This window comes from Arabidopsis lyrata, assembly GCF_000004255.2.
Source record: "Arabidopsis lyrata subsp. lyrata unplaced genomic scaffold ARALYscaffold_3, whole genome shotgun sequence".
In the NCBI taxonomy this organism is placed as follows: Eukaryota; Viridiplantae; Streptophyta; class Magnoliopsida; order Brassicales; family Brassicaceae; genus Arabidopsis; species Arabidopsis lyrata.
Genome location: NW_003302553.1, coordinates 8,573,897 through 8,594,396, shown reverse-complemented (window position 1 = coordinate 8,594,396; position 20,500 = coordinate 8,573,897). Strand labels below are relative to the sequence as shown.

General features: G+C 36.9%; 2 protein-coding genes and 2 long non-coding RNA genes across 10 annotated transcripts; 3 read left to right on the top strand and 1 right to left on the bottom strand.

Moving 5' to 3' along the window:
* The first annotated feature begins 196 nt into the window (after nucleotides 1-196).
* Nucleotides 197-5,686, top strand: LOC9321401 (synaptotagmin-3). Its single transcript, XM_021031547.1, has 10 exons — nucleotides 197-1,277; nucleotides 1,646-1,887; nucleotides 2,013-2,031; nucleotides 2,145-2,350; nucleotides 2,560-2,669; nucleotides 2,754-2,852; nucleotides 3,531-4,023; nucleotides 4,095-4,250; nucleotides 4,612-5,106; nucleotides 5,498-5,686. Exons 1-8 carry the CDS (start codon nucleotides 463-465, stop codon nucleotides 4,181-4,183), a joined length of 2,073 nt encoding a protein of 690 aa, XP_020887206.1. The 5' UTR covers nucleotides 197-462; the 3' UTR covers nucleotides 4,184-4,250; nucleotides 4,612-5,106; nucleotides 5,498-5,686.
* Nucleotides 5,687-8,588: 2,902 nt separating this feature from the next.
* Nucleotides 8,589-11,241, top strand: LOC9321400 (delta(24)-sterol reductase). Of its 2 annotated transcripts, none has more exons than XM_002885288.2 (3): nucleotides 8,589-8,673; nucleotides 9,235-10,488; nucleotides 10,586-11,241. In XM_002885288.2, the coding sequence occupies exons 2-3, from the start codon at nucleotides 9,247-9,249 to the stop codon at nucleotides 11,027-11,029; spliced, it is 1,686 nt and encodes a 561-aa protein (XP_002885334.1). In that variant the 5' UTR covers nucleotides 8,589-8,673; nucleotides 9,235-9,246; the 3' UTR covers nucleotides 11,030-11,241. The 2 variants fall into 2 exon arrangements, with proteins under 2 accessions (XP_002885334.1, XP_020887207.1); XM_021031548.1 differs by lacking the exon at nucleotides 8,589-8,673 and adding an exon at nucleotides 8,725-8,814.
* Nucleotides 11,242-13,085: 1,844 nt separating this feature from the next.
* Nucleotides 13,086-16,766, bottom strand: LOC9321399. 5 transcript variants are annotated; one of them, XR_002333025.1, is made up of 9 exons: nucleotides 16,491-16,765; nucleotides 16,067-16,134; nucleotides 15,841-15,893; nucleotides 14,825-14,909; nucleotides 14,516-14,713; nucleotides 13,946-14,248; nucleotides 13,802-13,875; nucleotides 13,596-13,695; nucleotides 13,086-13,505 (listed from the first exon to the last, which is right to left on the bottom strand). It is a non-coding gene; the product is annotated as an uncharacterized LOC9321399 (long non-coding RNA). The 5 variants fall into 5 exon arrangements; XR_002333024.1 differs by having other exon boundaries at nucleotides 13,802-14,083; nucleotides 14,154-14,248; XR_002333026.1 differs by having other exon boundaries at nucleotides 14,154-14,248; nucleotides 16,491-16,762.
* Nucleotides 16,767-19,229: 2,463 nt separating this feature from the next.
* LOC9319274 lies at nucleotides 19,230-20,357 on the top strand. 2 transcript variants are annotated; one of them, XR_002333010.1, is made up of 3 exons: nucleotides 19,230-19,782; nucleotides 19,995-20,073; nucleotides 20,286-20,357. It is a non-coding gene; the product is annotated as an uncharacterized LOC9319274 (long non-coding RNA). The 2 variants fall into 2 exon arrangements; XR_002333009.1 differs by lacking the exon at nucleotides 20,286-20,357 and having other exon boundaries at nucleotides 19,995-20,266.
* Nucleotides 20,358-20,500: the final 143 nt, after the last annotated feature.

Here is a 20,500-nt window from a genome sequence, read left to right as displayed (position 1 = left end):
TAAACCGAGCGCCGACCCATAAGTGGAAGAGTCCACATGGAAAGATATCGACGCAATACAAAGCTCGCCGACATCTCAAGATTTTCTAACGTATTAAGGCTATAAATAAACAACAGTTGGAAAATAAACATGGTACAAACGAAATAATGACCAACCATATAATATAGTAACGCGTTCCACAAAAATAAAAATAATAAGCAGCATAAAATGGCTTATTAAAAGGTCAGGACGATAGACTCTCCACCGATCGCCTACATTCTCCAATCTTCTTGTGTCGCTTACTCCTTTTGAACCTTCTCGAATTCGAATTTCTTATCCGAAACCCTAAGGTAGACTTAGGTTTCGCTGTGTTCACGACGTTGCTGTGAGACATTCGCCATTCCTTGTGCTGTTTTAACAGCGGAGATATGCGTCAATTAGGTTCACCCGCGTGGAGTTTCCGGTGACTTCGATTGATGATAAATGATTCTACAATCTTCTTCTTGTTCTACTTTCGATTTCCCTTCTTTTGTGCCACGTCGTTTGCTCTGCCCTTGCTCCAATGAGCACGCTCTGATTGTGTTCTGCGATGGATTCGCGAAGAGGCGGAGAATTCTCCGTCGAGTTCAGGCGGCGAATGCCAATTCCAGGTTTGTTTCCAGCGGAAGCCGTACGGATTCCATGAACATTGGATTAGCGAGAAGAGCTGCAAGAAGTCTTGTGGTTACTCGTTTTTCGAATGAATTCGAGGATGAAGAAGAATCTTCATCTTCACAGGAGTCTGCAATTCAGGGTGATCGAAACAGTTTCACTAACTTTAGAGAAGACCCTATAGTGGATAAGCTCAGGACTCACCTAGGTGTAATCCATCCAATCCCCTCGCCACCGATTAGTCGTAATGCGATTGGTTTATTCGCCTTCTTCTTCTTTGTTGGTGTTATTTGTGACAAGCTATGGACTTGGAGAAAGCGGCGGAGACAAACCAGCGGTGATGAGGGAGGCCAAAGAGGAGCCCGGCCATGGGCACAAGTTCCCACTAGCTTCTCGCTGTCCCTTGAGAAGGATTTGCAAAGGAAAGAGTCAGTGGAGTGGGTCAACATGGTGTTGGTGAAGCTCTGGAAAGTTTATAGAGGTGGGATTGAGAATTGGCTTGTTGGATTGTTGCAGCCTGTCATTGATGACTTGAAGAAGCCAGATTATGTGCAGAGAGTTGAAATTAAGCAATTCTCTCTTGGGGATGAGCCTTTGTCTGTTAGAAATGTTGAGAGGAGAACATCTCGCCGTGTTAATGACTTGCAGTAAGTTTATCATACCTTGGTGCTATTGCCTACGTTACTTGCTCTCTCATATGTTAGATAACTTATGCATAGCGTTGGTGGATCTTATGGTGGGATTGTTCTGACTTGGTTTCTGTTGTTGTTGTTTGCCACACCAACGAAGATTCTGATGAGTTTTATTTTACTTTTAAACAAAAATTCGATTCAATAGTATAGTAAGTTTTACAATAGTGACTTTTTTGGTCATGAATCCTACGGATGCTATACACCACTGTTCACTGCATCTTGGAATTTTTCACTCTGTTGGTTCGTTTGGAGCTTGGGTACTCCAAACAGTCTGTTCATGGCTAAATTGAAGGTTCCTTATGCTCTCATTTTTCTTCTTATAGGTACCAGATTGGTCTTCGATATACTGGTGGTGCTCGGATGTTGTTAATGCTCTCTTTAAAATTTGGTATCATCCCAGTAGTCGTGCCAGTCGGTATTCGGGATTTTGACATTGACGGTGAACTATGGGTTAAATTAAGATTGATTCCGTCAGCACCTTGGGTTGGAGCAGCATCATGGGCGTTTGTTTCACTCCCAAAGATCAAATTTGAGCTTGCTCCATTCCGATTGTTTAATCTAATGGGTATGGGTTAATCATAACTTTCTGTTACTTTCTCAAAAACTCCTTTGATTTTAAAATGATGTACATTAGTAATAGCTCAAATCAATTTCTTCGTTTTGCATGAATGCTTTCGATGACAACATCAGGAATTCCTGTGTTATCAATGTAAGCCTCCTCGATGTATACGTTTTAGCTTTTTCTCTCTGTTGATTGTTTACTCTCCTCGATGTATTGATATATCAGTTTCTTTCCTCCTTCCTTTGCTTCATCTCTCTCAGGTTCTTGACCAAACTGCTGACAGAGGATTTGCCTAGATTATTTGTCCGCCCAAAGAAAATTGTCTTGGATTTCCAGAAAGGAAAAGCTGTTGGGCCTGTTTCAGAAGACTTAAAATCTGGAGAAATGCAGGAAGGGAACAAGGATTTTGTAGGGGAACTGTCTGTTACTCTTGTAAATGCCCAGAAACTTCCATACATGTTCTCTGGTAAGTTATACTCACTCCTCAGCTTTCTTCTTCTTCAGTTCATTGTTCTCTAGCAGTCTGTGTTGTTGTATTATCTATATATACCCTTAAGTATCTTTGAATTCTTTGAGCAGTAAGAACCTCTATACTAATGCTTATATCACATATAGTGAATTCTTCATCATTTACAAGTTCCTTCATTCAGCACATGTTCTTTGATATTGTAACAGGTAGAACGGATCCATATGTTATTTTACGAATAGGTGATCAAGTTATCCGCAGTAAGAAGAACAGTCAAACTACTGTGTTTGGTGCTCCTGGTCAGCCAATCTGGAATCAGGTTGAACTGCTCAATATATCTTAATGGCTTATTCATAATCTGATTGTGAATTATAGTATATGCTGAATTCATATATATGGTCAGGACTTCCAATTCCTTGTTTCAAATCCTAGAGAGCAAGTATTACAAATTGAAGTCAACGACTGTCTTGGATTTGCCGATATGGCTATTGGTATCGGAGAGGTAAATCATCTTTCTTTTAATCCCATTTGAAATCTGCAGAAGAATAGCTTGATATGTTAACAGAAATGATTTCTTAAGATGATCATCTACTTCAGTGTCAAGCTTTTTCTTGTTTGTTATTCATAATACAAGAACCTAGTTCCATCCTGTTATTCTCTGTACAATATCTCAGCTAAAGGGTTTGAATTGAGAAGATGAGACTGAGAACTAGCACCAATACTAATGAGATAGCAGCTTGCTTTTAATTTATGATGTCAAAACTATGTGATTGAATGAGTAAGAGAAACAGTGAGTGCACAATTAGTTGCTGCAATGGCAATGCTTTCGCTGTATCAGTAATACCTGGTTTTATTTGTGCATGTCACACCTCTTTTGAATAGTTTGTTCAGGTTACACACCCTCTCGGTTATTGATCTTCTTGTCATTATTACAAAGGGCACCTTTATTCACTTAGCTATTCTTAGCACAATTCCAATTTTCAGCTACTAAGCAACCAATTCACATGTTTCTGCACAAAAACCTGACAACACATAATTATTTATTGGTGCTGTAGTTTGAGTAGTCAGCCTCTGCTCTGATAACTTTGTCACTATAATCTCTACTTAACTTACCAGGATAATAGTGCCGAATATCAAATTTGCTGTCTTCATAATCTTGTTACTTTGATTATACATCCAGGTTGACCTCGAATCACTGCCAGATACGGTTCCTACAGACAGATTCGTTAGTTTGCAAGGCGGTTGGAGTTTGTTCGGAAAGGGATCTACTGGAGAAATACTACTCCGGCTTACATACAAAGCATATGTGGAGGATGAAGAAGATGATAAACGCAATGCAAAAGCCATTTATGCAGATGCTTCCGATGATGAAATGTCTGATTCGGAAGAACCTAGCTCATTTGTGCAGAATGACAAGATTCCTTCTGATGATATTGGTCAAGAGTCATTTATGAACGTGTTGTCTGCATTGATTTTGAGCGAGGAATTTCAAGGCATAGTTTCATCAGAAGCTGGGAACAATAAAGTTGATGATCGTGAATCAAGCGTGTCACCTGTTCCTTCAAAGGCTGGGGCGGACTCAAAATCTCGACCAAAAGATGCTGGCAATGGGGACATATCAGGTTTGGAAGTGAGAAGCGCGAATTCTGATAGAGGTTCTATTGATGATGGAGGTATATCGAGGCTCTATCTTATTATGATTTTGTTTCCATGGTTTTGAACCGTTAAGCTTTGTTAATTTCAGGATTAGCATTGTTGTGGTTCGGTGTAATCACTTCTGTACTGGCGCTCGTTGCTATCAACATGGGCGGCTCAAGTTTCTTCAACCCGTAACATGGTGTTGGATGGATTCTTGCGATTTCTTTTGCCACAGTAACTCTGAACCTCGAAATGAAACTTTGTAAGTCATGCCTATGGTTTGCCACTTGCCAATATCAGTTGACTTCACTTGAATAGATATACTCCCGGAATTTCTGCATATAGTTGAGAATCCGCCTTTCAATCTTTTCTGGAATCACTGTACCGTGTTCACTGGATTTATGCTGGGTGTAGTTTTTGTTTTGGCTTTTTATGTTTATACTTTTAATCAAAAAATAGGTGTCACTTAGATAAAACTATGTAAGTTGAAAATGATGAACCAAAGTTTCTGTAATAGAGACGATACTGAGAACCAACTAATGTGACATAGTCCTGTTCTGCTATTTGTATTTATTAGTGTCCCATTGTTGATTGACTGACCAAAGCCTTTTATGTAATGGCAGGGTTGTTAATTTTCTCTTCTCGGCCTCAGAGATAGCTTATAACGAGGTCTCAGTTTTGTGTTTACATTCTAATGCTGTTGTATGCATGTAGAAGAGTGGCGCTTATTGGCGGCAGAAAGTTTTAGGGTCCATTTCATTTTCACCCAATCTCTTACAACTGTGACCAACGTGTATACCAATGGTTTGTTATAGTACACGAAAATTTTATTCTCTATTCAAATAAAGAGAGTTTATTTTTCTGAAAGAATTCCTTAACACATTGCATTTGCACGAAGACACCTGCTATTAGCAGTCACTAACTTGTAGGCTTGAGAAAAGTGTTCTTCAGGAATTCTTGGTGGAAGTTCATACTTGGAAGTAGTAATGATTTTTTCACTTAGCCTTTTTTGTTCCTTCTTCTAGTTAGATACAACAACTGTAACATTCTGCCACGGATATGCCTTTCCGGAGGAGCAACAAAAAGTTCATGGAGATAATGCACAGAGCCTAAACAAGGTACATTTATCATCTTTCTGTTTTTTTTCTTTTTCTTTTGCTGGTTTCTTGGCTACTAAATTTTGCTTGATCATGTTAGGGAGATGTTAAAGTTATTCATGGCTCTCAAATAGCTAGTCTCTTTTCTTCCCAATCAACTCATACTTATTAGCCCATCACCTATCTAACTGGTTTCTATTCACAATATTTTGCCCGAAAAATCATTGCATTATTTGGTTAGAAATAGTGTTTCACAACCCGTAACAAAGGAAAAGAACTTGGCTCTTTTTTTGGCGTTTGTGTTTAGCAACTATTATAATAAAAGTGTGTAGTGCATGGATCGCATTTCTCTTTAGGATCAGTTTAGCAATTTTGTTGCTGTTACTAAAACTGGACTATGGTTAATTTTCAGGGAACTAAGCCAAAGGCGCAAGAAAGTCTCAAATTCTGGTCATTTTCTTAATATATTGTTAGAAAAGTGATTTCTTTTCAATGGTGATTGTTGAAGTAACACACCATTTACGTTAAATTTTTGAGTACGGTAACAATGTATCGTCTAATGAAAAGCCACTGAAAACATAACGATCTGTTTTTGGAATAATTGATTGTTACTGCTAAAATCATGGATTATATATATATAATGTTAAACAAGAATGCTACTAACAAATTTATTTAATGTGTTCCAGATGTATTAGACTATTAGTTAATTGCACGTTAAGAGTAGATCTACACTTATTATAAGAAGTTAAGTACATGCAATCAAACAGAAGGTAAAACAATTTAAAATATAAACGGGATCGTGGGTGCATTAAACAAAGTGATTTTTTCCCCTCTCTTTCTTAGCAAGAATAGTAATACAATAGAAGTGGCAGAACACAAAAATTGAATAATACAAAGGGATTAATAAGTGATAAAAATGGAGATTAATTAGAGAAAATGAATAAAATTACAAAAAAAAAGGAAGAGAAATCACGTGAAGGAGTTGAGATCACGTCAGGCACATGTGGAGTAGGACAGTCCTCGTTTATAGGTTTGTTATGTTCAACTCTCTCTTCTTCGGTTTCTCCGTTCTCTTTTGTCTTTTTCTTTCACCTATCCTTTCTTGCATTTTTGACTTCACTATCTCTTTACTACAATAATAATGTAAGATCTTTTCAATACAATTATTAGTCTTTCTTTCCTTTAGAAACTGAAAGAAAAATAGAATCTTAGAGAAGTGTTTAGTTATTATACGCTCCAATCTTCACAAATCATAATTTATGTGGGTTGTTGTCTCTCGGTTCTTCACACTTTTTTTTTTTTTCTTTTGTAATAATGGAACTACGAATTATATAAAAAACGTAAAGTTTAAATGGACAAAGACGGTTTTTGTTGATGCAGAAATGACGCATGGGTTTATTTGGCGTTGGACCAAATAGTAATGTCTTTCTATTTGGATATATATATATATAAACAAATTTTGGTGTTTCTTGTAATGTAAACATTGGTGTCCCTTACAGACAGGCTTGCATTTGTTGCAATGCCAAAGCTTTTTAAAAAGAAAGAGTAATGGATATTTTTTTATGAATTACTGTATAACTTAAACTTACCAATTAATTTCGACATTCTAAATTTGTCTATATATATGTTTGTACTTTGTATACACAATATGACCTTTTAACTGTTAAAAAACGTGTCAACCGTGAACCAAATTTTAACCGTCAAAGTCAAAAAGTGTGATTCGCCAAATAGAAATTTGCTTTTCCATATTATATAAAAAAGATTTGTAGTTGTAAATGGTTGGCGTATTTTAAAATACAGTTTATATGAGATTTTGCAAGAGCTGGATATCCTTCTCAGACAGGCCATCATCCCTGTAAATATTTTTTTTTTCTTTTCTACTTCAAATAAATAATTAATTACTTTTTGGTGACAAAAAAAACTTTTTGAGCAATTCATTACTTTAAAGTTTAAAGTGTAACCATTTTTCTAAAAAAGTCATGATTTTACCAAGTAAAAAGTTCAAGTGGATACTATTCTATTTGCTCTACTAAATCAATTGTTAAAATATTTTAGGTGGAAATTAAATCATTGGTTATAGAATTATATATTGAGAACCTTTTTAACCAATTAACGTGATAGTTTCTATGTTTATCATTATGTAGGCACTGATAATGGTACCAATAACTTTCATATATGAATTTGATGAAAATCATGGCTACTGTGAAAACATTTCTCATCACAAGTGTAGTATTCAATTTAAATAAGAGATATTCTATATATTAAAAAAATACTACATTTGAATCTATATATAGAATTAACCACAACTGGCTAACACATATTATTTGTGAAGTATAATACAAACGTGAAAAGACTTAATGAGAAATATTTATATAAGGAGCTCTCATTAGTCATTCCTGATTGATAGAATCTTACGATTTTTGTCTAATGTTTTCAAGATATATCAAACAGTGCTTTTTGCTCCGATCATGACATCTCCACCACTGTCACCTGTATAGAAAATATCAAAACAAAAATACAAAATATATATTTTAGATTATTGTTGTAACTATTGTGATAAACTTGTAGCCAAAAAACAATATTAACCTCACGATGATGGAATATGCATTAGGTACATGAACAAACATTTATAGGACTGTTTCACTAAGCATTTAGAAAATAAAATTCAATCCAATCAACCCTTAAAATGCATTTAGAAAAAACAAATTTGACAAATATATTTCCTTCATTGGGCACATGTCTTCTTATTTTTGTATTCCTGTAATTTATTGTGATTTATACCAAAAGAAAGTGGTATTTTCTAAATGGAGGTAATTTACCTATTTAAAAGAAATTGAAACTGCTAGGATTTTTTGCCTTTTTTTTTTTGTTTATGTTACCTATATATAGCAGTAACTATTTTCAGAGAAATATATCCCTACAAAGAATTTGTCCTCATATTCCTTATATATGCTAACTGCTAAGTAAGAAATTATACTTTTGAAGATATTATAGTAATTAAGGTCTAGGTACGATTCACCTATATAGTTTCTAAATTTTAACAGAGCTGGGAAAATATATATTGAGAAAATTAGAATGATTTATTAATATATTGAGAATCTCAGAATGATTTACTGGATTAAAAATTGTAAAATATTGATATCAGTAAAAAAAATATTATTCGAAGATTGTTTTGAAATCATAAATTTTATGATTTTAAGTCATGATATTTTCTAGACAAAGAGACATGTTTTTTTTTATTTTTTATGTGTCTGACTCTCATCAGAATTCTAAAAGTAAAAAAAAAAAAAAACTCTCCTAAATATTATAGTGATGTATAACGTTACAACTAAAACCGAAAACATAAAAAACATACATAATATATTTCTAAATATTATAATTTTTTTGCGAGATTATTTTACTTACTTTCTTTTTAATTATAGAGAACAAATGGGAAATAATCCATACCTTGTTTTGAGCAAAAAATGCAAGTGAAGCAGGCTGGCTTGAATCACGTTTTATTTATAAAGACAAATCTTCTCTCACTCTTGGGGACACTTTCACATCTCATCCTCTCCACTCTCTCTCTCTCTCCTTTGGATTCTTCAGGTACTCTCTCTACCTCTCTTTTTCTCTCTGTCTCAGTCGCTTACTTATCTTTTTTTTCTGTCGTTAGTTAGATCTCTCAGAACTTGGTTCATAGTTGCTTCATACCACTAGTGAACTATGTGGGTTTTGAATTTCAACCATGTTAGTCTTCGAATCTCAAACAAAGTTTCAAACTTTGCTCAACAAGAGTTTTCGTTGTGGTTGAAAACAGACTTTGATGGCTTTGTAGAAAGACTAGTTGTATAGATCTAAAGATTAGAACCACTTTCTTCGTTTTCTTGTCCTTTCAGAACAGAACTTCATGTCTTTCTGTTCACTAGCTCATTGTTTCCATGGACTCCACACTAGATACTTCTTACAGATTGATTGTGTATGCTTATTATACTGTTTATGGATTCAAGAAATTAACTTTATAGTATTTTTGACATTCTGGCAGATTTAATTATGAGCATTTCTTGAGCCTTGTTGTTGAGTTTTACAGTGATGGATTTGAATCTCTCAAAGTTTGGTTGATTTTGAGCATTCTTTTTTATTTACTTACAGCGATTTGTTTTGATGCAGTGAGGAGAGGAAATGTCGGATCTTCAGACACCGCTTGTGAGGCCCAAGAGGAAGAAGACGTGGGTTGATTACTTTGTCAAGTTCCGATGGATCATTGTTATCTTCATCGTCCTTCCATTCTCAGCCACATTCTATTTCCTCATCTACCTCGGGGACATGTGGTCCGAGTCCAAGTCATATGAGAAACGCCAGAAGGAACACGACGAGAATGTCAAGAAAGTCATCAAAAGGCTTAAGAATAGGGATGCTGCCAAGGACGGGCTTGTCTGCACTGCTCGTAAGCCGTGGATCGCCGTGGGAATGAGGAACGTTGACTACAAGAGAGCCCGCCATTTCGAGGTTGACTTGGGCGAGTTCCGTAACATCCTTGAGATCAACAAGGAGAAGATGATTGCTAGAGTGGAGCCTCTTGTCAACATGGGACAGATTTCCCGTGCCACCGTTCCAATGAACCTGTCTCTCGCTGTTGTTGCTGAGCTTGACGACCTTACCGTTGGTGGACTCATCAATGGATATGGTATTGAAGGAAGCTCTCACATCCACGGTTTGTTTGCGGATACCGTTGAGGCTTACGAGATCGTTCTTGCGGGTGGGGAACTTGTCCGTGCCACAAAGGATAATGAGTATTCCGATCTTTTCTACGCAATCCCGTGGTCGCAAGGAACTCTTGGACTCCTTGTAGCTGCTGAGATCAAGCTTATTAAAATCAAGGAGTACATGAGACTCACTTACATACCAGTCAAGGGAGATCTTCAAGCCTTAGCTCAAGGTTACATTGATTCTTTCGCGCCCAAAGACGGTGACAAGTCGAAAATCCCGGATTTCGTGGAAGGCATGGTTTACAACCCGACGGAAGGAGTGATGATGGTTGGGACATACGCATCAAAAGAAGAGGCGAAGAAGAAAGGAAACAAAATCAACAATGTGGGATGGTGGTTCAAGCCGTGGTTCTACCAGCACGCGCAGACCGCTCTGAAAAAGGGACAGTTTGTTGAGTACATACCAACTCGTGAATACTACCACAGGCACACAAGGTGCTTGTACTGGGAAGGGAAGCTTATTCTTCCATTTGGTGATCAGTTCTGGTTTAGGTACCTCTTAGGTTGGTTGATGCCTCCAAAGGTCTCTCTTCTTAAGGCCACTCAAGGTGAAGCTATCAGGAACTATTACCATGATATGCATGTTATTCAGGACATGCTTGTTCCTCTTTACAAGGTTGGCGATGCCCTCGAATGGGTTCACCGCGAAATGGAGGTAAAACTAAAAAGCTCTTTTTCATGTTTGATCATCTTCTTCTTCTAGTTAAAGATGTTGTTATTAACAAAGTCATGAATTGTTTGTTCTCTTTCAGGTGTATCCAATTTGGCTTTGCCCACACAAACTCTACAAGCAGCCAATCAAAGGCCAGATCTACCCAGAGCCAGGCTTTGAGTACGAAAACAGACAAGGAGACACAGAAGATGGACAGATGTACACTGATGTTGGAGTCTACTACGCACCTGGACCTGTCCTAAGAGGTGAAGAGTTTGATGGATCAGAAGCTGTGCGTAAGATGGAGAAATGGCTGATTGAGAACCATGGATTCCAGCCTCAGTACGCGGTGTCTGAGCTCGACGAGAAGAGCTTCTGGAGAATGTTTAATGGTGAATTGTATGAGGAGTGCCGCAAGAAGTATAGAGCTGTTGGAACGTTCATGAGTGTTTACTACAAGTCGAAGAAAGGAAGAAAGACTGAGAAAGAAGTTAGAGAAGCCGAACAAGCTCATCTCGAAACTGCTTATGCCGAGGCAGATTAAGTAATAAGCCTTGGTTTGATGTAATGGCTTGGGATTATTATTGGTATTGCTAGTAGTGTCTGTTATGTTGTTTCCTAATTTCAGTTTTAGTGTCTTGAAGACTATTGTTGTTGTTGTTTGCTTCTTTGTTGTTGTTGTTGTTTGACTTATTATGGTTTGAGTGGATTTTAGAGTTTAAAACTTTTGGATTTGCTTATGAGATTTTGTTTGAAATACTCTTTGTACCATATTAGGGAGAGATGCATAGGCGATAAGCAAAGGATACGAAGGAAGGAGGGCTTTAGTTTGAATGTATTTTTTAAAATGTTTTGGTTCGGTTTGGACGTAAAAGACATTGACGAATCAAATGTTGGTTCGGCGGATTTGCATTTTATTTCAGTTAGTTTCTTACTTTTCTGAATTTTTTTTTGTTTAATAATATGGGCTAGTCCGAAGATTGGTAAAAGCCCAAAACGAAACAATTTTACAAAGCCACTAAAAAAAACCATTAAGGGTTCGACTGATTTTTTTTTTTTTTTCTGAACGCTTAAAGAGATTGGGCAAGCAAAGTTAGAGAGAACCCTAGCCGATTTTCTTCTTTTCAATTCGAGACAATGAAGACGATCTCACTCTCAACTGTGATGATATCACTCTCAACTGTGATGTGGAGCCTTATCAACGCGGCGTTTCTTTGAAAGGAAACACTTACTTTATTGCCAAGGAAAAAATAGTATACGAAGATGATGTAGAGTATCCAGTGCAGCCAAACTATTTACTCTGTTTTGATTTTACGGCGGAGAGCTTTGGACAGTTTCTTCCTCTGCCGTTTCAGCACCATGATGATTTCGATGCTGGAGCTCTCGCTTCTCTTGGGGACCAGAAACTCGCGGCCTTAAATCAGTGCGAGGATAGAACAGAGGTGGAACTTTGGGTTACAACTATGATTGAGCCCAATGCAGTGTCGTGGTACCCTTTCTTAAAAGTTGACATGGAACCACACTATGGTTCTCATTTTATGTTTAACTTTTACGGTGGCAGTTTCTTCATTGACGAGGAGAAGAAAGTCGCCGTGGTTATTCACTTTGACCCATCTGAAGCGACCCGCCATGAGGACGCAGCTTACATCATTGGTGATAATGGCTACGTTAAAAAAGTGCATCTTGGAGAAGCTGTGCCTCACATACCAGGAGCTCTCGACTTCAGCCACTTTCAGAATTGCTGCCCACTTGTGACTTCTTGCTCTTATGTTCCTAGTTTAGTGCAGATCAACCAAACTGCAGGATTCAAAAAGGAAAGAGGAGCAGAAGAGACGAACCAACAAGCACAAAGAAGAAGAAGACTCGCTATTAATTAAATTAATAAGCTTTTTTCCTTTCTTGCATCTCGTTTTGTTTTGTTTGTCTTGCTTTTTGCAATGTCCCTGTGAACAAGACCAATCAATTATCATTATTTTGTTTCTATTATTCTGTGTTATGCCCTTCATCTTAGAGGCTCTTACTTTACGATAATAAGGGTTTCATCTTGGTCGTCAAAGATCATCTCTTTTAAGTTCAAGAAGTTGAAAGGCATGGCATACCAACATGTTTGATGATGATTAGAGAAACCAGCGAGGTGACAATGCTCTAGCCAACATTGTTCTACTCCGAGATCGATTCTTATAATCCGTAAAATTAAATGCTCACAGGATTACTGCTTACCTTACTTGATTTGCAGGTTCTATTTTGTGTGTACTTTTTCTTTACCGGTCAAGCAAAGCAAACCGTCTAGCTCTTCAGGAGTTCTCATTACATCGACCAAAAAGGGTTTTGCAATTAGTGAAATGGTGCTAGTTTCAATTCTCTGCAACCTTTTATACCTGTCTGCCTTATAAAGATTAGTTCTTGGAATATCCATTGGATTCTTGAGTAGAAGTTACCTTCCCAAACGTGAAGTTAACTGAGAAGCCCACATTTCAATTGACCCTTATGACTAAGTAAGTAATGCCGCATGGTTACTCCCTCAAGTCAAGGTACCAGTACTATCAAAACAATAAATGCTATCACATTAACCTATTTTTGTTAATCTGATCTGTTTAGAAAATGACAAACCTCTCTGTCTATCATTATGTGGGATATGGCAAAGCTAATACTTTGAAATTTGTACCAGCTTATAATTAGAAACATCAAATCCACATAAAATTGCAGAAATCAGAAACTAAGTCTCAGTTTAACCAGTATACCAAGCAAATCTAATGTAATGATTGTACTAAAAAGTTCAAGTTGATGATATAAAACTTACTATCGATTCCACAATAACACTTCCCATCATACTCTACATCGATCTTACCTAAGTGTTGCTTTTCTTTAAGAGGAGAGACTAGAAATGATATGTGATATCCGCAGCTTTTGAATATTGATTACCAATCAAGTTCTGCAACAAAGTTAACTGCCTTCAGTCAGCAAGTAAGACGAGAACAAAAGTGTGTGTGATAAGTCCCTAATAATTGCCCTTTCCATATCTGTCAAAAAGTTTTGTAAAACAAGATACTACATCATTGTACTCAAGAACAACATGCCATGGAAAATATAAACCAGCAAGAAGAACATACCTAAAATTTTGTGGTAGATATCTCCAAGAAGGTTGTCTAACTCTCGTGTCTTCAGGGTATGGTAAAAGAATCGCTGAGTCTCTCCATCCATATTGGAAAACTAATCACAAGAGATATGTAGATTAAAACTTCTGTTTCATATAATGACATATATGCATAGTCCCCAAAGTATGGGGTTAAAGATTTTTAACACAAACAAACTGTACCGCAAATACAAATTCAGTAAGCCTATTAAGTGCAGTTTCATCAAGCTTTTCTCCAAAGATGCACATGAGGTACCCTGCAGAACAGAAAAACTATATATTCATTTACAGAAACGAAATAACTGTTATCAAAGTGTGAAGAAATACATGTGGTCGTGATTTGTTAGAGACACATCGTAGAGTGAAAGGCTATTGAGCAATCAAGAAGCATAGACACCATAGTTGAGCTGATAATTCCATAGACGCATCGTACATGAAGAACCCACTTTACCAAGCTTAATATAACTGAGGTACAGCAATATAAGTAAACTCTACTAGTAAACATTCCATTCTGTATCAAGTTGAAAAGTTATACCCATATTAATGAAGGTAAAATCTGAGCAATCTTCCTCCCAAACTTGTAGCACATGAAGCTGGCGTACACTACAGTCGTAGTAAGAAACTCCAACTCTGGGAAAAGAGTGTTAAAGTTAGATACTCATCCTTGTCAACTACTCCTATCGGAAATAGGATTGACTACGGATTCGAGCCATAGCACATGGTTTCTAAAAATACATAACCAGAGACAGAGATCTAGTTTTAATTATATAATTTCTTTGATCTTCTTAATATAAGACCAACTCCCTCTGATCTTCACCAATTTAGATTCTTCACTGAAAAGTAAAACTGATAGAATGTTGAAGAAATCGGGCAGGATATGCAAAAACATGGACTTACTTGCTGCCAATGCGTTGGAGGAGCCTCGGGAGAGGTGGACAACACAAGTGCATCACTCGGATTAGTCCGCTTCTTCTGATTTACTTCTCCAGAAGGACTTATCGACGAAGAACCACTAGCAACACTAGTTTCACTAGTAGTGTTGGCAGGCGAAGAGGCTGGTCCGCTGAATTCAACGTCGAACCGAAATGCAAAACCCTGCATACAACAAGAAAAGAAAAAGCCTCAACACAGAAAAATGAAGCAATGCTAACTTCGCTCTAAGATGCACATAATACAAGAATAGTTGATAAAGAGAAAGTGATATACCTCTCATCATTGAGTTGAATTTATGTCTTGCAGTGACGGAGTCAAGCTCTTGGATTTTTTTAGTTTGACAGTCTATATGTTTAACCTGCATTTCAAATGCTATTACATAAATAAAGTGGGTGCGCTGGTCTTTGAATATCTACTTCGTAACAAAAAGGATAAATCTTCACTCTGTATGCACATTTAACATAGCTGAGATCTCAAAGGGCTAAGGATCCTTTAAAAAAAAGAGTGAGTAGAATCCTTTTGCCCAAACTAAAATTTCACAAAACAACTTCTATTTTGATAGGGAACAAAACCAAATGAAAAAACACGTGCAGAGCTAAAGCACCAGATTCGCAATAAATTCTCTCTTAGTTGGATCAGCTTCACAGGACCAAATATATCAGAAACATTTGCAGGAATTTCTTCAAGGGTGGTCAAGCCATGAAGTAATGCAGAGACTTAAATTTTAGACTAAAACTAAATGATATAAAGGAAGCATGGGTCAACTTAACTGTGAACATTTAAAGCGTAGCACTTAGGACAATAAGACAAACAGTCATCATACCCTAAACATACCCCCACCAAAGGGAACATGCAACACATTCTATCGAAGAAAATCCTTCTATATTCCAAGTTTCAAATTTAACCTATGAAAACATGTTTTGGTGAAGTTTTAAAATCCCCCAAGTTTATGATGTAAGAATGGCCAGTCTAATCAGTTCACGAATTTAGGTGGAAAATAGAAGCTAAGGGGGGAGAAGATCAAGAGCAATCCTAATGTTCAAATTACTGGATTTGTTTTTTTTTTTAATACCTGGACAGCTATATCACTTGCATCTACAGCATATATGAAGTTTTGTAAGAAAACATGTAACCCCCGTGGTCTATGGAATATACAGACACATAGAAACAGCCTTAATATCCTTGGTATAAAAGCTACATTATTCACAATGTTTCATATCTTTTGTGAACAAGAGGTATTGAAATCAACATCAATACATAAGTTGTGTACACAGATAACAAACTCATACCCGTTTTGCTCCCGCTTGAGAACAGAAGATTGAAAGGATGCATGTTCCACAACCTGTTACAAGCAATCAATGCAGCAATAGGTTTTTCAAACCAAATAATAAACTACCACGTCATAAAGACAGGGGAAGCAAAAAAGTAAACAACAGTCCCAATTCAAATCTTCTTCAATATCATTTGTGAAGATAAAGGAGCATGGTTCGGAAACTACAGCAACGAGAGTATTACCTTGCCTTGGATTAAGCTCTGATGCTGCATTATGGCTTCCCCAAAAAGTTTCCATCCTTTGCCCGATCCTATATCAACCAAGGACAATCCGCAAAGAAGTGAGAAATCCCAGGGAAGAGAAAAATATGAACGATTTCAAAAGGTAAGACACAAAACATCCTAAATTGATGATATATCAGAACAAATTTTCAGCCAAAATTCTGGACGTTTTCTTTTTGAGCAATTTCGAACTGGAAAAGCCAATTTGGTTCAAGAACAAGAAATTATATACATCAAATTAACATACCCAGTAATGATTTTTCAAAACATCAATTGAAGCAAGTTCGAAGATTGACTAGACAATCCGATACTCCCCAAAACCAAAGAGAAATTCAACCCTAAATATGATAAGGCATAAGGGAGAAGAAGAAGCGAAAGAGAGTACCTTGATAATCTCTTCGTGAATCCCAACGTGAGCATATGAATGAAAATAGGCAACGTCTTAGTCAGTACAAGGAGTAGGAGAAGACTCCGAAGTCTCCAATGACTTCTGCTCGCCAAGCTCGTCGGAAACCCTAGGCTCATTGGCTCCGTCGTCTCTAAGGTCACGAGCTCCGCCGCCTCTTGGCTCGGTCAAACGAGCTGAGACCACCGACTTGCTTGTCTTCAGAAACCTTCTCTTCTCTTCTCTGACGCTTGACGACGAATGTTGTTGTAAGTAAAAAACTAGTTTCCAAAGGAGCATCGTTTTTACATTTTTTTTTTTAACACTAAGTACATTTTTAAAATTTTAACTAACTAAATCAAACCATTCAAAGAAATAAATAAATCGATTATTTTATTTAATTATATATATAATTTCTCTAAGCGGAATTGTATAACTCGGTTAATTTAAAAAGTCAACAGAATCAGATCATTTGTTAAATAAAAATTAATCAAAATTTATATCTACTGTAGTGATTATTCAACTTTTGATCCTCTTGTTATTATGTGTCGTTATAAAAGTAAAATAAAAAGCTTATTACATCCGATCCGCACCTTTCATTTTCTTTGTTATTATTTACTTCTTCTTTTTCACCTTTGCTTTGTTTTACAATGTAAATGACCTATTTTAAAATTTTACAGTTTAAATAACTAAATAGACAAAACAAAACAATAAGTATTATAATTTACCAAATCTCTTTTCTCTCCTCCGGGAAAACACTTTCGTGAGAGTAGAGTATGAAGATTTTTGTTTCATGTGCTCGAAAGAATGTTACAGTTTCTATTTTCTGTAACACTCTCCAAGCTGACCACTTTAGTAGCAATACATCCGCCGCATTATTCAAGAAAGCCATGGAAGAAGCCAAATCTTTAATTTGCCGAAAGTTTGATCCATCAACTACATTTTTTAAGTAAATATAAACTAACGTTTTCTAAACAAACGACTTCTTTCTCACGAATAGTTACTATCTCTAGCTCAAACCTTACTAAAGGTCTACGTTTAAGGGTCAATCTTTCAAATACATTTCTAGTCGTAAATTTTCCCAAGTCACCTTTTTCTAAAACAAAACCTTATGACATACGTAACGAAGATCATCTACGCAACACAAAGGTTCATGTGAGCAAGTATTAGTAAGACATTGCAAAAAAAAAAAAAAAAGAGAAAAGAAGGTTAAAACTTTAAGCGCATTTATCAATAAAAAAGAAACAAAAAGGTTAGAAGTTATCCATTGATCTTGTGAAAGAATAGGCAATTAGTGTCAAAACTTGCTAAATGGCCTCCTTATAAAAACAAGAAATGAGATAAAAAAAATTCACTTGTGCTATCTCAATTGATTCCCAGAATCACCATGTTCCTCACTCTCTCGCATTACAACTTCCACTACTTGCAATACTTGAAAACCCATTACAAAAAGTATGGTTCAAAATCCAGTTTAAGATTGTTGTTACTTAACGTTTGGATTTAGAAATGGAGGTGGGAACACTAAGCAATAATTACTTGGATCTGCATCGGTCAATGACTGTGATAACATATTTGTCTAGTGTCTAAGGCGTTGAAAAAGTTTCGGATACAAAGAAGGACAATACGGATTAAGGAAAAAATTTTAAAGACGCAAAAATATACTCAGAAAATTCACTAATTCAAGGATCTATACACGATCCAAAAACCTCTGAAGACAAATTTCTTAGCCCCTTGAGCATTATATTTTCTTTACAAGAAACCCACAACCTTAATGTCTAAAAATTAATACAAGCCTAAGTTCCATTCTATGGATCAATATAAATCCTAATGGAAATTGCCATGTTTCATTTTATCGGTTAGTATTGTATTATTGGTGTGTCGTACGTTAAAACAAAACACATATTAGATAAAAATAATGTTGAACTTTTATGGGCGGTTAAGAAATTGCTAGAGTTGCGATAATTTTATCGGTTATTATTGTATTATTGGTGTGTCGTACGTTTATTGCTAGCTTTGGATGCCTAAATCGTGAAAGCAGTTGGAAAGTGCCGAAAACCGAAAAACAGTTGTGTTTTAATGTCTTTTTTTTAAATAACTCTTAAAACTTTAAGCGCATTTATCAATAAAAAAGAAACAAAAAGGTTAGAAGTTATCCATTGATCTTGTGAAAGAATAGGCAAATAGTATCAAAACTTGCTAAATGACCTCCTTATAAAACAGAAATGAGATAAAAAATCACTTGTGCTATCTCAATAGATTCCCAGTTGTGCTGGGTCTGGGCCTTAACAAAGTTGATCCAGTTACAAAAGAAGCAAATCGGGAAAACAATCGGAAAACGGGAAAAAAGCTCCGACCCTGTTGTATCACCGGAAGCAGATTGTCGCAGCACTAATTCCGGCGGGATTCAAGCTCCACGGCTTTGCGAAGGCACCGAAGGATTAGAACCAACAACAGAAGAACCCGATTTCCGTCGTCGATCCTTTTCCGACGAGCCACCATACCCACTACGGAACTCCCAGAATGCACAACATCCAACATCCGGCATCGACGTTCTCAGATCCCGACCAAGCAACCTGAGAAGCTCAGACCAAACCCCTCTCTCCCATTTCCGAAAATCCCCAATCTTCCCCGAGCAGAACCCAATCAAACCGGTCCGGTGGAAACAGATCGCGGAAGAAACAAATAGCTGACGGCTCACTCAAGCCCACCTGAATCCTGAATCCGCGACCGCCATCTTAGATCCGCAAAGATCTACAGTTAACCACGCCGACGAACAACGCTACCCACCTCTCTCCCATCGGCTTCCGCCGTAGCCACCGCGCTAGATGAGCGGTTGAGCCGCGAAATGACTCCAAGCACCTCACCGGCGTCCTCAACCGAGAGGCCCTGCTACGAAGCTTCTCTTCCGTCAAACCAGAACCATAGCTACGCCGGCCTAATTATATTTGTAAACAGAATCGTTTTAAAAGGGCTAAGGATCCTTTAAAAATAGGCAAAAGCCCATGAGCCCATCTTGGCTTTGTTCCCAAATTAGGTTTTCGTAAAATAAAAGAAAGATAACATCTTTCATATCCACCCACACACCTTCGTCTTCTTCTCCTCTCGAACAGATCTGAAAAATAATGCCGTGTTCTAAACTTTCGAATTTGGCACTCTCTTTCGATTCCGATGGGCTGCGTCCTCCAGAAACGCCGTTCAGCCGCTGCGTTATAGTCGTCCGTCGATGTTCAGGCCAATGGAGCCGATCATTTTCTCTATTCGCGGAGAGTCATCGTTCATCGTCGATGTCACCGTAAGTAATTTGTTTTTACTTTTTCTTTTTTTACCCCACAGATAAGTTTGGGTGCACTGTATCTACACTAGGTTGTTCCTATGGGATTTTTGCCCATTTCAAATTTTTTCACATCCGAAAGATTTTCCCTCTTCTCTTTAAATATCTCCCTCTCTTCTCCTAAAAACTTTCTAAACTTTCTCATTTTAATCCATCTGAATTCTCTCCAGCAGATTCTAATTTCTTCCTATACTCCTCTCAACAATGGCGGCACCAAATTTTAGATGCGTCTCTAACAAATCACGACCACATGTATTTCTTCGCACTTTGATAACAGTTATTTTGTTTCTGTAAATGAATATATAGTTTTTAAATGAATATTGGTAATCAATATTCAAAAGCTGCGGATATCACATATCATTTATAGTCTCTCCTCTTAAAGAAAAGCAACACTTGTTCGCGTTCCTACTAACTAATTAGCTATTTATGAGAAATGACTTATTCATTCTTCTTGGTTTTTCAAGCATTTTATCGTTGGCTGGTGTATCCCATCAGAATAACTACGTAAGGCCTGTCCTGACAATAGAATCATTGCTTGTAATTCGAAAATGGAAGGTGAAGTTGACTCTGTCAGCTGCACTTATCTCTTGTTGTTGCATTTATAAATAAACTCCTTACGGAAAATTATATCTGTAAAAAATCAGTACTGGGTGGGCAGGCATATATTGCAGGAAAATGG

Bases quoted from the DNA above. Each gene is read 5' to 3' on its own strand.
- LOC9321401 (XM_021031547.1), top strand. From the start codon at position 463: ATGATTCTACAATCTTCTTCTTGTTCTACTTTCGATTTCCCTTCTTTT. The intron at 2,670-2,753 runs GTTGAACTGCTC...ATATATGGTCAG, and splicing joins GTCAGCCAATCTGGAATCAG to GACTTCCAATTCCTTGTTTC. The intron at 2,853-3,530 runs GTAAATCATCTT...TTATACATCCAG, and splicing joins TGGCTATTGGTATCGGAGAG to GTTGACCTCGAATCACTGCC.
- LOC9321400 (XM_002885288.2), top strand. From the start codon at position 9,247: ATGTCGGATCTTCAGACACCGCTTGTGAGGCCCAAGAGGAAGAAGACG. The intron at 10,489-10,585 runs GTAAAACTAAAA...GTTCTCTTTCAG, and splicing joins GGGTTCACCGCGAAATGGAG to GTGTATCCAATTTGGCTTTG.